At 57.6% G+C, this 16,296-nt stretch overlaps 1 protein-coding gene across 2 annotated transcripts in view; it reads left to right on the forward strand.

The window, feature by feature from the left end:
* Positions 1-13,237, forward strand: part of PDE2A (phosphodiesterase 2A) — a 90,946-nt gene extending 77,709 nt beyond the window's left edge. For both annotated transcript variants that reach the window (XM_060018326.1, XM_060018325.1), the window contains exons 11-31: positions 90-131; positions 654-722; positions 976-1,106; positions 3,752-3,863; positions 4,559-4,598; positions 4,741-4,804; positions 5,246-5,318; positions 5,467-5,644; positions 5,867-5,979; positions 6,650-6,727; positions 7,828-7,950; positions 8,408-8,478; positions 8,758-8,880; positions 9,204-9,291; positions 9,523-9,570; positions 10,610-10,684; positions 10,854-10,953; positions 11,211-11,323; positions 11,713-11,751; positions 11,887-11,993; positions 12,331-13,237. In XM_060018326.1, coding sequence (XP_059874309.1) covers positions 90-131; positions 654-722; positions 976-1,106; positions 3,752-3,863; positions 4,559-4,598; positions 4,741-4,804; positions 5,246-5,318; positions 5,467-5,644; positions 5,867-5,979; positions 6,650-6,727; positions 7,828-7,950; positions 8,408-8,478; positions 8,758-8,880; positions 9,204-9,291; positions 9,523-9,570; positions 10,610-10,684; positions 10,854-10,953; positions 11,211-11,323; positions 11,713-11,751; positions 11,887-11,993; positions 12,331-12,541 — 1,998 coding nt within the window. In that variant the 3' untranslated portion in view covers positions 12,542-13,237. The remainder of the gene's footprint in view (positions 1-89; positions 132-653; positions 723-975; positions 1,107-3,751; positions 3,864-4,558; positions 4,599-4,740; positions 4,805-5,245; positions 5,319-5,466; positions 5,645-5,866; positions 5,980-6,649; positions 6,728-7,827; positions 7,951-8,407; positions 8,479-8,757; positions 8,881-9,203; positions 9,292-9,522; positions 9,571-10,609; positions 10,685-10,853; positions 10,954-11,210; positions 11,324-11,712; positions 11,752-11,886; positions 11,994-12,330) is intronic.
* Positions 13,238-16,296: the final 3,059 nt, after the last annotated feature.

A 16,296-nucleotide genomic window follows, 5' to 3' on the forward strand; every position in this document is an offset into this window, starting at 1 on the left:
GTCCACTGTGGAGCAGGGCGAGGGACCGGGGTCTCTGAGAGGAAAAACCCTGCCCATCCTTAACCAGTCCACCTCGCTCTGCCCATCAGGTGATTGGAGATAAAGTGCTGGAGGAAGAAATCAGCTTTCCGGTGAGTCCCGCACCCCCTGTGTGGGAGTCTGCAGAAGCAGTTAAAGTCGTCTAGGCTCTCCTGGGATCTGCCCAGAGAGATTGGGATCTGCTAGAATCTCTTGGAATGTGATGGAATTATCTGGATCTTGAGGTCTACTTAGAAATGTTGTGAGAGATCACAACCTCTCATGATCAGGAGCCATTAGGAGAAATCTCTCACAGTCTACAGAAAGACTCACCTGTGACCATGTCACTTCTGTTGGAGTATTTCTGGATTTGGCTCTCTTAGAATCTGTTAAGATCAGTGAGAATCCTTGGATTCTGCTTTCCTTTCTCCTAGTTAGGGAAGACCCTCAAGTCCTCCATAGGAGATTCTGGTCAAGAGCCTACTCCCCCACCCTCACTCCTCAGTGTTGAATCCATCCACAGTTTGGACTGACTGAAGAGATAGTTGAAACTTCCAGACTTGGGGGGGAAGAGGTCTGACATCGCCTGATCTTGGGAAGAGCTGGGCCCTGACTGGCTCTCCTCACTCCCCCAGTTGACGATGGGACGACTGGGCCAGGTGGTGGAAGACAAGAAGTCTATCCAGCTGAAAGATCTCACCTCTGTAAGCCATGGCCTGGCTGGACTGGCGGGGAGCCAAGGGGAGAGCCCACTGCCCAGTCCCCAGGGCCAGAGTCTCTGGGCCAGGGCAGCCTAGGAATGGGGGGAGACAAGACCCCACCCCATGTCATAGCATTTCCCACCCTGCATGAGCCCTTCAGCCCCTCCTGTTGCAGAGTGTGGTGGAGGGCGGGGGAAGGAAGCATATTTCCTCCTTCCCTGCCCTGACTTGCCTCCCCCTTGCCTCCCCTTTGCAGGAGGATGTGCAACAGCTGCAAAGCATGTTGGGCTTCGAGGTGCAGGCCATGCTCTGTATCCCTGTCATCAGCCGGGCCACTGACCAGGTGGTGGCCTTGGCCTGCACCTTCAACAAGCTCGGAGGAGACTTGTGAGTCTGGGTGGAGTGATGTGGATCAGGAGACGGAGCCGAGAGGCCGGGCGGGGCTCGACTAGGGTAACAGCGCGGGAAGGGTACTGGGCAGGGAGTACTTACTATTCCAGCAGCGGTAGGTTGAATGGTTTGTGCAAGAGACTGTGAGATTATGGGAGCGATAGACCCTTGCCGCTGCTCCATTTTGACTTTGTAAAATCATGTTGCGGTCCAGGCGAGTTCCCCTTCTCTTTGCCCATTTCTTGCAGTTTGGATTATCCACTTTTTGCTACTGGCCTTTCCCCCACTTGCCATCCTTTGTTTTGGCATTTCTGCTGGGAACTGCCTGATGGAGGAGCGATGAGCTCTAGGGTGGGTGAACTCTCTGGGACCCGCAGAGCATCACCGACCCAGTGGACAGTGACTCAGGGAATAGGCATGGGGGCTGGGCTAAGCTGAGGGTCCTTAGAGGCATTGACAGGGCAGCTGTAGGAATCGTGTGAAACAGAGGGGTAAGCAGGACACACGGTCAGATAAACAAGCTTAGTCCATATCTCAAGAACTGAGGTCAGATTTGAGGCCTAGAAGTCGTATCATAGATTTCCTGTCCCACACCAACTCATTAATGGGTAGCAGCTGCCTGAAGCATTGTATTAGTTTAGTGAGAAACAGTGCTGGGATTGATCAGCCGTGCCTGTCCTGGGTGCAGCTTTAGGATGTGAATGCTGCCACACTTGGTCCAGCAGGCCTAGCAGTAGGGTGTAGTAGGCAGGTGAGGGGTTGCATTCTGATTCCAGGATGCAGAGAGATGCTGTCAAGATGCTTGGCCCCTGGGGCCCAAGCAAGCAGGCTGGGTTTGAGGGCTCGGACCTCCTGCAGGAAGTGGAGACTGGAGATGTTGGGACTAGAGAGTGTCAGAAGCCCAGGGATGGGGCCTGCAGGGGTGGGGCAGAGATCTGGGTGTCAGAGATCTGAGTAGCAGGACCTGCCAGCATGGAGCTCTATTGGCAGTTGGATGGGCCTGGGAAAATAAAGACAGGGACAAGGCAGAACCTGCTGAGGCAGCGGGGATGTAGGATCTGTGTCATTTGTCCCATCCTAGTGGTGGGAGCATTTGTGCCATTCAATAAACACACATTGAGTGCCTACTGTGTCTGGCCCTCTGCTCCCAGAGGGGAGGGTCCAGCAGGGTTTGTGACCTCCGGCTGCTGGCTGTAGCCTTGGGTTCTGAGGTGGCCCTGGACCTGGAGGAGAGGTGGTATCAGAAGGGAAACGAGATGGGGACTTGGTGACAGCCCTGAGGCCCAGGGCAGGGGCAAGATCATCTCTGGGTTCCACATATTTCAGGGACTGAGTGCTGAACAACTACATGAGCCAAGGTGGCGCTCAGCTCAGAGCAGACACTGCAGAGAAGCTGCCTGGAGCCCAGAGAGAAGGGACTCCAGAATCCCTTTAGCTGGGAGTGCGATAGGGCGGGTGGCAGGGGCAGAGGTACAGTTACGACATTGAGCAAACACTTTCCAAATATCTCCCCTGTACCAGGCTCTGTATTAGGGGATAATACAGTCATGGTCCCTGGCTTCAAGACTTGATGTTTATTTTTAGGGCGTAGAGGGAGGAGGGTGGGAAAGGTATTCTAGGCAGAGCGACAGTGTGGGAAAAAGCATGAAGGTGTGAAAGAGCCTGAGGTTTTCTCAGAACGATGAGGATCTTACTGTGGCTGAAGCTGAGAGACGCCCATAGAAGAGGGGAGAGAGGTGGGTGGGACTGGATGGAGAGGGCTCAAATGCCACGAGAAGGAAGGTGGGCAGACAGACACAGGGTGGTGGGGCCTGGGGTCTGGATCCTAATCGCTGGACGGCGAGCACGCGTGGAGGATACCCCGGCAGAGAGGAGCACTGAAGGCAGCCCCCAAATGGGGAAGGGACTAGGCAGGGAAATCTGGGGGCTGAGAAATGGTCAGAATCTCTGAGGAATGCTGCATCTCTCCATGATCCCCATCCGGAGAGGCTTACCCACGTCCCCAGCCCAGGTCCTGCCTCCAGCTTGGTCCATCCAGTCCCACCAAGCTCCCTGGTGACAAATCATCTGGTGACCCCACTGAATGACCTCCTCAGGATTTGGGGCTGATCTTGTCCGTTGTGAGCCAGCTCCATGAATCTGATGGGCACTGCCCTGCCCACAGCACCATAGGACTTGTGGAGGCACCAAATCGGGACCTGCAAAGTGCAGGGAGGAGGGTAGGACAGTGACAGGAGCTGGAAAAGACAGGGCAGTGCCACCGCCCCTCCCTGAGGCTGGAGGGGCCCCTGGAGAAGAGCAGAACACCCAGCCCCAGTCTGAGGGAGGAGACTCAACCTCAGTCTGGGTAAGTCTAAAGTCAGAGGAGGGAGACATGGCTCTGGCTTCGAGAAGCAATAGTCTGAGGAAGAAAACACATTTTGGTCAGAGGAGGATTAGAACTCCCCCACCCCGCTCAGGAGCCCCCAGTCAGGGGGAAGCTGGCCCAAGCCACCTGTGCGGTAAGCAGCCCCAGCAGAGGAGAGTGAGTTTGCTGGTGGATTTCCAAGTGGGCTTCCTGGAGGAACGGAAGTAAGGCAGAATGGGGTAAGCAGTCTGTGGTCTGTCCCTCTCCGGTGACCCCCGCCACCCCACCCTGCCAGATTCACAGACCAGGATGAGCGTGTGATCCAGCACTGCTTTCACTACACCAGCACGGTCCTCACCAGCACGCTGGCCTTCCAGAAGGAGCAGAAGCTCAAGTGTGAGTGCCAGGTGAGTGGCGCCTCTCTCGGAGACCACATCGCCCAGCTCTCAGCTCCAGAGAGTCAGCCACAAGGGAAAAGCCCATGTCTTTGGGGGCTGGTGGCAGGGAGACTACCTAGGCTCTGGCGGCCTCTTAAAGAGGGAGGACAGGGCTCCCCTGGTGGCGCAGTGGTTGAGAGCCCGCCTGCCGATGCAGGGCACACGGGTTCGTGCCCTGGTCCGGGAGGATCCCACATGCCGCGGAGCGGCTGGGCCCGTGAGCCATGGCCGCTGAGCCTGCGCGTCCGGAGCCTGTGCTCCGCAACGGGAGAGGCCACAACAGTGAGAGGCCCGCGTACCGCCAAAAAAAAAAAAAAAAAAGAGAGGGAGGACAGTAGCTCTTCAAGACGGCACCTCTGGCTGCAGGCACTGTATGCGATCGCCCTCTAGTGTTCAGATTGGACATCACCGCAACAGCTGGGGGGCTAGAGCTGGAGGTGCATGCGTACCTCAGACTCAGGATGTCTGTGCACCCTCACTGGGGCTATTCCTCCCACTCCTTCACTTAGTAGCCAAATGATATAATTAGACTCTGCCAGTCTCCAGTCTGTCCAGAGAGCCCTAGGGGAGGAATGAGAAGACCCTGGAGCTGATGGAGGCAGGGGGCTGGAGAGGGTGACCCCCTGCAACCTGATTCCCTGTGATTTCCATTTTCTCCATTCCAGGCTCTTCTCCAAGTGGCAAAGAACCTCTTCACTCACCTGGGTGAGTGCACTGCCCTCCTTCATACCTGGCTGTGGGGTGGGAGTTGGGGGGTGGCAATTTGAGGAGGGGAGGTGGGAGGGCTTGGCCTCTCAGCACTCCGGCCTGGTCTCACCACTGTTCCCCATGCTTCTTGCTCCCACAGATGACGTCTCTGTGCTGCTCCAGGAGATCATCACAGAGGCCAGAAACCTCAGCAATGCTGAGATGTGAGTGAATCCACCCCGGGGTGGGGCGAGAGAGGCCTTGGGCCTCAGTAACGACCTCTTCTTTCCTCCGCTCTTTTTTTCCCCTCCATTGTCTTCTTGTGGGACCCCTTCACGTTTTCTGTGATTCTTTATTTCATGCCTGTGACTCTCACTAGACTGTGACAGCAAGTGACAGCAGGGGTGGGGCTTACTTTGCTGGCCATGGGTCCTCAGCTCCTAACACAGTGCCTGGTACAGAGTAGGTGCCACAAAAAAAAAAAAAAAAAAAAAAAATCATCGATCTGGACTGATGTCTGGAGTCAGCCAGCTCTGAGGAGAGTCTCTCCCTCCAGGCCTCAAAATCCAGGCTTTGCCTCTAGTCGTGAGATTTGAGGGGTGGCAGGAGAGGGGTGGCGGGAGAGGAGTGTCAGGGCTCTGTGGACCAAAGCCATCTCTCCACAGATGCTCTGTGTTCCTGCTGGATCAGAACGAGCTGGTGGCCAAGGTGTTCGATGGGGGCGTGGTGGATGATGAGGTGAGGCAGGGCCTTGAGGAGGGAGGGTGTGGCCGTGGTCCTGGGGGCCGGGAGTACGCAGTGGGCGCTGTGGAGCAGGCCCGATGGTTGATGGTCCGCTCTGTGACCGGCCACCAACTTCCTCTCTACGCCATCCCTGGCCCGGCAGAGCTATGAGATCCGCATCCCGGCCGACCAGGGCATCGCGGGCCACGTGGCGACCACGGGCCAGATTCTGAACATCCCGGACGCGTACGCACACCCACTTTTCTACCGCGGTGTGGACGACAGCACCGGCTTCCGGACGCGCAACATTCTCTGCTTTCCCATCAAGAACGAGAACAAGGGTGCGTGGTCCTGGCGGCTCCGGGAGGAGGGGCGGGGCGGGGCCTGAGCAGGATGGGGCGGAGCCGAGCGGACGTTCCACAAGCCTTCTCCACCACCCTAGTGTCCCTAAGCCGAAGGGATGGGTTTTCCCAAATACGTGATGTCCCTTGAGGACACCCTGGGAGGGCAGATCTCCGTCGGACACATCCACTGGTTCATCCTAGCCCTTCTTTGGTCCCCAGAGGTCATCGGTGTGGCCGAGCTGGTAAATAAGATCAATGGACCATGGTTCAGCAAGTTTGACGAGGATCTGGCGACAGCCTTCTCCATCTACTGTGGCATCAGCATCGCACATGTGAGGAGGACAGGGGCGTGCAGGACCCTCTGTTCTCTCCACATTGGCTCTCCTTGCTCTGTCCAGACGGGTCCGTGCCCTGCCCTGGGGCTCAGAGCCCTGCTGCTGGGTTGCTCTGCAATCTTCAGTACCTACTGGTCACCTCTGGCTTCAGTTTCCCATCAGAAAATCAGAGATACTACTTCCTGTCCTGTACAGTTAGCCTCCCAGGACTATGGGAGGTCTGTTTTATTTCCCTCCGTTCTCTGGAAGCAACCTCAACCCAAGCTCCTGGTTATTCTTTTTGGGATATGTTGGGTCTCATTGTCCAGAGCTGGCAGCTCTGGCCCAGGAATCCAACCCCTAGGCCCCCAACGCTGTCCCCCTTCCTTGCTTCTGTCTCTCTGTTGTGGGCCTCAGGTTCCGTCACTGAAGCCTGGGGCAAGCTCAGGAGAGTGTGCCAAGTGCCAGCTCAAGTGCTAAGAGGCACTGGGAAGGAGGGGCAAGGGGAGGTCTGGATGAAAGTTGGAGGGGCCCCCTGCTCTGGGCTGGAGCTTGAAGGCTCAGACTGGGCCCAGCATGGGACAGGAAGGGGGCAGGGGTTCTATCTGATCCCTTTGTCCCAGTCCTGGACATTCTGAGATTTCACAGCCACCTTGCCTGAGCCCCATCTTTCCCTCTCTCCCCCCAGTCCCTCCTATACAAGAAAGTGAATGAGGCCCAGTATCGCAGCCACCTGGCCAACGAGATGATGATGTACCACATGAAGGTGAGCCCTGCATGGAGCTTCTGCCCTCCTTGTCAGGGCCCCAGGGTCCCCTGTAGCCCACGTTTTCCTCCCCTGCCTCCCCAAATCCTCAGGCGCCCAAGACAGGCTGGGCTTTCTTATCATCCTCTCTTGAATATAAGAAGATAGACCCAGGACTCCCCTGGTGGCGCAGTGGTTGAGAGTCCGCCTGCCGATGCAGGGGACACGGGTTCGTGCCCCAGTCCGGGAAGATCCCACATGCCGTGGAGCGGCTGGGCCCGTGAGCCATAGCCGCTGAGCCTGCGCGTCCGGAGCCTGTGCTCCGCAACGGGAGAGGCTGCAACAGTGAGAGGCCCGTATACCGCAAGAAAAAAAAAAAAAAAAGGAAGATAGACGCAGAGCAATGCCTCGCCTTTTGCTCTGCTGCTCTCCTTCGGGGCAGCTGGCCTTCAAAGCAGTTTCTGGTTCAGCCCCAAGGCTGGCAGCACTACTTAGCCCAGGGAAGAATTGGTTCAGCCAGGTGTTCCCAATGTCCAGGGATAATTCCCATCCTGGGAATTACTGAAGGCTGGGAAGCCCACCCAGGGCCCTTCTGACAGATCCCTTAAATACAGTGGCCCTGCAGTCCTGGGCAGTCCCATTCCCAGACCTTGTGTTAGAAAAGCTGTCCCAGGCTTTACTTCAGAGTATGTGGTGGTCATTGTTCATTTGAACATTCCTCTCATCTGTGTCTAATCCAAAGTGTCACAGACTTTGTGGCTACGGTCAAAGCTGTAGCAGGAAGGATTGAGGTTAGACTCTGGGATGGTCCTCCCAAAAGAAGGAATCTTTCATTTATTGTCCATGAAAGGCTACCTATGCTGCCATGAAGAGGTGTTCTCTGTCTTTGACAAGGACAGGCTGTTACAGATGAGGGTGGTCACTGGAAAGGAGGCATAGTAGGTGGGCTGAAGGATGGTGAGGGGACGGTGGTGTTCTCCTGCCCAGTGATAACCCATGGAGTGGATGGCCCGACTGGTGTGCATTCTGAGTGGGAGGTCCCCGCCACTGTGGGAAGTTGAGGTTGAAGACATTGGATTGGGTGGAGGCCATCTTCTAATACCCCGGCTGGTTCCCTCTAGGTCTCTGATGATGAATACACCAAACTTCTCCATGATGGGATCCAGCCTGTGGCTGCCATTGACTCCAATTTTGCCTGTTTCACCTACACTCCTCGCTCTCTGCCCGAGGATGACACCTCCATGGTGAGCTGGCCTGTCCCACTGGAATGTGGAGGTGGAGAGTGTACAGCCGGAGATTGAAGTTAGATGTGCATAGGAACTTCCTGGCAAGACAGAGTCATCAAAGAAGGCTATAGAGTCTCCTCAGAGATGGAGGGGGCATGCGGGCTGCCGGCACGGGCCCCAGGGCCTTCCCGGGGCCAGGGGCTGGACTGGAACCAACGATGGCCTCAGGATTGGCACCTCCCTTCCTGTTTTTCTAAGATTTTGTGTGAACTTGGTTCCAAGAGTTCTTAGATGTCATATTTCTAAGTTCATGGCTCCGAGAGTGCTTGGCTCTACCGTTTTATAGTTCTCTAGTTTAGATCTAAAGTTCCAAGACTCCGAAATGTTGGAGGCTCCAAGAAGGGCCAAGGCTGGGGGTGGGGTGGCCCATCTTGAAACTGACGATCCTCTGATCCCGCCTTTCCACTCTCTCCAGGCCATCCTCAGCATGCTGCAGGACATGAATTTCATCAATAACTACAAAATTGACTGCCCGACGCTGGCCCGGTGTGTGTCCCCAGCCCTCCCCTCCGTGCAGGCAGCCCCATCTCTGCCTCCCTCCTAACTCTACTCTCACATCCATTGCCCCCTGCGCTCTGGGAAGGACTGTCTGAGGATGCCTAGGGGAGGCCCACTCTTGTGAGGGTGGGGGGGATCTGTGAGTGAGAAGCAGTTCACAGACACTGGGACCACAGGATAGGAAAGGAATGGGGCAGGGCAGAGCCTGGAGGGTTTCCTGGAGGAGGAGAGCCTGAGGCCCCTGTGCTGCCCTCTCCCCTCCCCCAGGTTCTGTTTGATGGTGAAGAAGGGCTACCGGGATCCACCCTACCACAACTGGATGCACGCCTTTTCTGTCTCCCACTTCTGCTACCTGCTCTACAAGAACCTGGAGCTCGCCAACTACCTCGAGTGAGTGACTGCACTTCCCCCCATCTGGTAGCTGGTGGGGTCCCCTTCCCTGGGACAGGGTGGCACCTCCTGTGTGGCAGGCTTTACACACACTGCCTCACGGGACCCTCTTAACAGCCCAGTTAGAAAGGTACGAGGCCCCTTTCCAAGAAGGGGACCCAGGTGTCCTGAGCTCCTGTCCAGGCGGTTCCTGGACATCTGCAGTCAAATACTCAACCACTGAGCTATTCCCCTTATCCTGGACGTCTCATCCAGCTGGCCCTCCTTTGAAAGTGTGGGGAGGCAGCAGTGGCTGACCTTTTCCTGTGTCTCCTCCCAACCAGGGACATGGAGATCTTTGCCTTGTTTATTTCCTGCATGTGTCACGACCTGGACCACAGAGGCACGAACAACTCCTTCCAGGTGGCCTCGGTGAGACCCTGCCCTCGTCACAGTGGGCACCCTCCCCGAGGTGTCTGGGAGTCTCCCCACTCCAGCCTGGGGAGAGGCGGGAGTTGGTGAGACCAGGAGCCAGTTTAGAGATGGGAGGAGGCTCTCCCAGGCTTTGGGAGATGGCGGGAGGCGCAGGGCAGTTCTGAACCCAATATGGCAGCACTTGCCTCTGGATGTGAGGAGTGATGGACTTTTCTCGGGCTTTTCCAGAAATCTGTGCTGGCCGCGCTCTACAGCTCAGAAGGTTCTGTCATGGAGGTACCACCATTCTGCCCAATATCCCCGTTTCCACTGTCCCCTTAAAGCCAGTGACTTACTAAGTTAGACTGTGGCCCAGCTCGTCCCCCTCCCAAGCCCTGCTCCTCAGATAGGCTATGAGAGCTGCAGCCACCCCCAGGGCACGCCTGGCTCTTGTTCCCCGATGGGCTTGGAGGCGTGCAGGTGCGGCTGGGGGTACGAATCAGGCAGCAGGGTCCGCCTGAGCCCAGGTTTGCCGAGGGAGGACTTGCATTTAGCATGTTTCTCTCTGCATGTCTGGGGACACCCTATGAAACCCCCTCCCCGCCCAGCCGGGCACGGGCTTCACTGCCATCATACTCAGCTTTGCCTTAGACTGATGTGGGTGGGTCTGCACGCCCGCGATGGGAGCTCCTGGGGGCAGGGACAGAATCGGGGACATCTCTGAGTTCCCTGCACCTGGCAGAGGGCTTGGCACAGAGTGAGAGTCAGACTTCCAAGCTCGCCTTGCCTCACGCGGACCCCGCAGGCCCCCTCCAGAGCTGCTCCCGCTTGCACACCCCCAGAGACGAGGGGCTCGCTTCCTCCTGGGAGGCATGGTGGCAGCCCTGCTTCTGCCCTCCATGCCCTGGGCTTACGTGCCCCTCCCCTGAGTGATAGCCCTTCAGCATCAGGAGACAGGGTCCTTGCCCTCGCCTTGTCACCGCCCTTCCTTGTCAGCACACAAATGCTGGCTGCATGAATTAGTGTCCAGGACTCCGAGGGATCATTTCGGAATCGTTCCAGCTTGAGAGGCCCTCAGAGCTTACCTTGTTGTGTCCCTCCATGTGACAGCTGAGGAATCCAAGGCTCAGAGGTGGCCAGGGACTTGCCCAGGGTCACAGAGAGGGTTGAAACAGAGTCCAGAAAGGGAACGGGCCCCGCACCCCCGACTCCCCAGTTCTGCCTGCTCAGCTCACCTTGGGGGCCGGGGCTGGGCCGGGCCTGCTCCCACTCTTGGGGTCAGTGAGGAGGGAAGCCCCCCACCCCAGCTGGACCCCCATCACTCCTCTTCCCCCAGAGGCACCACTTCGCTCAGGCCATCGCTATCCTCAACACCCACGGTTGCAACATCTTTGACCACTTCTCCCGGAAGGTGATGAGGCCGGGGGTGGGGCTGGGGGTGAGGAAGTGGGAGCTGGGAGCTGGCCTGAGACGGGAGAAGGAGTGAAGCCGAGGGGTGGAGGTTCCTGAGGTCTGGGGGCGAGGGTGGGGTGTCTGGCCAGAGGCCTTGACACCCTCCCGCACCCCTGGCCCTGGCCCAGGACTATCAGCGCATGCTGGACCTGATGCGGGACATCATCTTGGCCACAGACCTGGCCCACCACCTCCGCATCTTCAAGGATCTCCAAAAGATGGCCGAAGGTGCCTGCCTTTAGCCCAGGCCTCAGGGATGGGGAGGGACCACCAAGAGGGGGATTCGCCTGGAGAGCATCCCCAGGGGTTTAGATCCACCCCTTCTGGCATCAACCCAGCAGGCAGACCCAGCCCTACATCCCTGGCTCCCATCCAGGGTGCTGAATTCCCTGGACCACTTTGGGGTGGGCCCTGGGGCCTTGCCCTCCGAGAGAGGGTACCAGGATGCTGGGGCCCTCTCCTTGACCCCGTTCTCTCCCCAACAGTGGGCTATGACCGAACCAACAAGCAGCATCACAGCCTCCTTCTCTGCCTCCTTATGACCTCCTGTGACCTCTCGGACCAGACCAAGGGCTGGAAGACAACGAGGAAGATTGCAGTAAGTGCTGCCCCAGCCTGGGAAGGCGCAGGCTGTACTCCCTGCCTGGCTCTGTGTGGCTCCCGCAGCCTGAACACCCTCCCTGTGCTGAGCTCAGCCTGTGGGGGAGACAGGAACCTGGACCCCCTCAGGACGACAGGTGGGGAGATGCAGGGAGGGACATGGACTCACTGGGGGGGTCACTCATAGCAAATCAGTGGCTGGTGGAAGGTGGGCCAGAACCCAGCCACTCCTTCCCATCTGGGGCCCATCCCCCTGCCAGGCCGGACATGGTGAGGGCAGGTCCTGAGGTCACAGTGCCTCAGTTTGCCCCCTTGGGAATGGGCTGTGGAGGAGCGTGGGTGGATGGACCCCACTCACAGGAGGTAATGAGAGTGTTGACCTTTCAGGAGCTGATCTACAAAGAGTTCTTTTCCCAAGGAGACTTGGTATGTGGGGAGTGACAGCAGGGTATCCAGGTTGGGGGAGGGTTCCTAGCCTGGGCCCCGGGAGGGCTGGGTTAGCCTGATCCGGGTGCTTATGGAGGAAGGAGAGGGCCAGGCCTGACGACTTGATGCCTGTAGGAGAAGGCCATGGGCAACAGGCCGATGGAGATGATGGACCGTGAGAAGGCCTACATCCCCGAGCTGCAGATCAGCTTCATGGAGCACATCGCAATGCCCATCTACAAGTGAGCGATCTCGTGGGGCCTGCTAGGGACCCCAGCCAGGGACAGCAGGGTGGGTGGGATGGGGCTGGCTGTGGCTGTCACAGCAGACACACGTGGTGGGCTGGCCTGGCTCTGCTCCAGCTCATCCACTCCCTGCCTCTGGGCACAACCTCTCCTGCTTTGCCCCTAAATGGGCCATTCACTTCATCCTTGGTCCCTTATGGAAAGAGACCGCCATGTTCTCCTTGTGCTTCCCGTCCTATGCCTCATACTCTTGTGGAAGTTTTACCTGTGGTCCAGCCTAATCTTTCTTGCTGCTCACAGTCTGACCTCTTACCCTGCGCCTTCACATCCCCAGGCTGCTGCAGGACCTGTTCCCCAAAGCAGCAGAGCTGTATGAACGTGTGGCCTCTAATCGCGAGCACTGGACCAAAGTGTCGCACAAGTTCACCATCCGCGGCCTCCCAAGCAACAACTCGCTGGACTTCCTGGACGAGGAGTACGAGGTGCCTGACCTGGATGGTGCTGGGGCCCCCATCAATGGCTGTTGCAGCCTCGATGCTGAGTGAGTCCCTCCTGGGACTCCTCTTCACCCAGGCCTCCTCCCACAACTCTCCACTGGCCTGGCCACATGCCCTGGGACCAGAGCCACGGGTCCTGGATTCTAGACCAGGACTTCCCATGTGACCCCGGGCAAGGCCGACCTTCCACGGCCTCAGCTTTCTCGTCTGTATAATGGAAGACTTCCAGCCTCACCAGGACTTTATTTGTCCTCTGAGAGCACAGGGATGACAATGAACAGTGCGCCCTGCTCTGCATCTCTGACCACACCTTGGCAAGTGCCCCCCCTCAGGCCACTCTTCTGAGGCAGCCTGGATGGTTTCTCCTGGGCCCCATTTCTGCCCCACCAGATCTGTGCCCTTTTCCTCTGAGGACACCCCCTGCCCCCCAGGATCCTCACGCAAGAAGGTGAGACATCTGAGTGGGCAGAGTGTGGGTCTTAGAGACAGTCATCAGCTTGGCTGGAGGACTAGAAATAGCGATGGGGCCACAGGTGGCCCTGAGGACTGCCACTGTACTTATAGCGGAGACTGGGACCTGGGGAGATGAAGGGGTCCCATAAGGAAGCTGCCAGGGGGGCAGCTCAGTGCTCTGGGAGAGGGGGCTCAGGAAGAAAGCAGGATAAGAACAGTGGGCAGGAAGGATCCCTGGGCTGGGAGGCAGGCCCATCATGGGTCAGCAGTGCTTCATCCTGGCTGTCCCTGGGCAAGTCCCTTCCCCTATCTGGATGAAACAGGAGGGTGAGACAATCCATTCTCTAAGACCCCTTTTAGATCAAAGTCCCCATAGCTCTGTGGAGTCCCAGGAGAGGCCATGGAGTGTCCCTGGACCCCTGGGGCAGAGAGCCGACACTGAGTCCCTCAGTGGCCTCCTGAGTGCACCCCCTTAGCCCGAGCCCCTCCTGCATTCCTGCAGCCAGAGGGGAACCTGGCCTCAGCCCTGGTAGGGCTTGTCTCCTCTTCAAGGCCATATCCACCTGTGCCCCGGGGCTAGGGAGACCCAATAGGGCTGGGCCTCTGGGGTCATCCCGGCTGCAGGTTCCTCCTTTCTCTGTTTTGTTCAGTACAGTGTTGTGGGCTGGGGGGAGGGGGCCACCTGCCTTACCTATTCTGAGCTGCCTTTAGAGAGATGCGTTTTTCTAGGACTCTGTGCAACTGTTGTATATGGTCCTGTGGGCTGACGGCTTTGTACATGAGAATAAATCTATTTCTTTCTACCAACCCTCCCCCACAGGGCTGTTTGCAGACTTTGTATGTGGGGTTGGAGGCGGGGGCGGGGAAACAGCCCTGGGGGAGGCAAATGCCTTTTAGAACTCTCAGGCTACTGGAGGTCCCACCCCTGCTGCCTAGCCCCTCTTCTGGGGGAGTCCTAGACCTGCTGGGGTATCCCCGGACCAGTCCTGTGACAGATAGTAGGGACTTAGGTGTGGATGGCAGATACAGAGGCCTGAGCATGGGGCAGCGATTGTGGACTGGAAAGCGAGAATTGAGGGGCTGAAGCAATCAAGGAGGCTGCCTAGAGGAGGTGACCTGGTGCTTCTCCTAGACCCTCTGTCTGCTGGCCTTCCTTAGTCATGAGTGCCCATACAGCCGAGGCCTGGGCCTCTGAACCCCCTCCGAGCCCCGGGGATGCCTGTCTGTGTCCCTGTAAATCCAGCCAGAGGGGTAACCTTGAGTCTGACTCTACCTCAGATACAGCGCTGGGTTGTGTCTGCGGGGTGGGTTCCCTGCTCTCCTGGCTGTGAGAGTGTTTGCTTCTGCACAGACAGAGAGGGGCAGGTCCCAGATTGGGGACCATGAGGAGGCTCTGACTGGCACAGTCTCCATACCCCACTCCCCACTTGCCTATACCCCTCCCATCTTCTATCCCTGTTCATCTCTCCCAGATCAGTAAAGGTTGGCATGTTAAGGGACTGAGCACTGGGCTCTCCTTTCCTAGGAGAGGGAGGGCTGGGAGGAGAGAGACAGGATCATCTTGAGACCACCCACAATGGCCCCAGGGTGCCAGCCGTGCCTTTGGGACCACAGAGCCTGTCTGCTTCTTCTGCCCCACAGTCTGTCATGCTTTGGAATCTGCTCCTCTGGGCTGAATGGTCCCAGGGCTCTAGCCTCCCCTTGGGGCCATGGGGTCCAGGCCCCTCCCCTGCCCAGCCCCTGTTTTGGGCTCCCCCAGTCTGTCTGCCCTCTCACAGCACAGGACCCAGGCTGACCAGTGGGCCCCCAGGTGGGGATGAATCAGTTCCTGGCCCAAAGCTGACACGGGAGGACTATTCTAATGGTGCCCAGCTGAAGCCAGCGTCGGTGCGGGCTGACATAGGTGCTCCTCTACCTGTGACCCCCAACCCCGAATGTGTGTGTGTGTGTGTGTGTGTGTGTGTGTGTGTGCCCTCTTCCACAAGCCTTTGGACAAAGTGGAAGCACATCCTGGGTACCCACCCCTGGGCCTTACTTCCCCTCCCTTGCATCTGCTGTCTCCAGCCCAGCAGTCCCTTGAGGACATTTAATCCCATTCGAGGCCCTCCCTCCTTGCCACCAAATTGAACAACTCACAACTATTTCCTCATGCACTCGGGACCCTACGCTGAGGCCCAGAGCTAAATTCATCCTTGTCCCTGGTCTGGAGGGTCTAACAGCCCGGTGGGGGAGACACAGGCCATGATACCTATGGTCCCAGCCAGGGACCTGAGAAGAACAGCAAGGTTTGGAAGATGAGCAGGCATTTTCCTGCGGGCAAAGGGGGTTGGGCACCCCTGGGAGAAGGACCTGCTCCTACAAATGCACGGAGAAGGGGAGTGGAGTGGCTGGCACACAGGGAATGGAGACTTGGAGGGGGAGCCAAGGCCAGATCAGGGAGGGCCATGAATGCCAGGCTGTGGAGTTCGGCTTGATTTTGTAGGCAGCGGGGAGCCAGGGAAAGGTTTTCAGTGGGGAGTGGCTCAGACAAGCATTTTAGAAGCTCCAGCAGGAGGACAGAGCAAGGACTGGGCGGGAGAGGTTGGGCAGGGATCATTCTAGGCCGATGCTCCGTGTCCTGGGCGAGGCGAGGGAGGAGGCATTCAAGACACATTCGACCAATTGGATGGGGGTGAGGGCAGAGGGCGGACTGGCAAGTGCCCTGGAGAATGAGCTGGGAAACGAACCGGCTCGTGAGCAGCCCTGGGCAGCTTTTCAGCACCACCTTCACCGGCAACTGGGTGTTGGGTGGAGCCTCTAGCAGGAGGTGAGCTCCCTGGGAAGATGGGCGGGGCAGCTGTTTGGGGCTGCCAGGGGAGGGGGCGGGAGGAGGGGGTGGGAGGACAGATGGGAGGAGGGCCATGCATCTGCAGAGCCACGGGCAGCCCTCACCAGGTTAGAGAACCCAAGGCTTAGCCCCAGGACTTCTAGTGGCTGCCCTGCCCTCCCAACTTAATGGTTTCATTTTACATGAAACCTCACGATTCTTTTATTTTTTTTAATTTAATTAATTTTTTTATACAGCAGGTTCTTATTAGTCATCCTTTTTATACATATTAGTGTATACATGTCAATCCCAATCTCCCAATTCATCCCACCCCCACCCCCACCCCCGCCACATTCCCCCCCTTGGTGTCCATACGTTTGTTCTTTACATCTGTGTCTCTATTTCTGCCCTGCAAACCGGTACAGATGAACTGGTTTGCAGGGCAGAAACCTCACGATTCTGTGGCGTAGATACTATTAGTCTCATTCTGTAGCCAAGAAGCTTGAGGTTCAGGAGGTTAAGTAATCGGCCAAGGTTTGGTGTG

This window comes from Delphinus delphis, chromosome 8 (assembly GCF_949987515.2).
Source record: "Delphinus delphis chromosome 8, mDelDel1.2, whole genome shotgun sequence".
Lineage (NCBI taxonomy): Eukaryota > Metazoa > Chordata > Mammalia > Artiodactyla > Delphinidae > Delphinus > Delphinus delphis.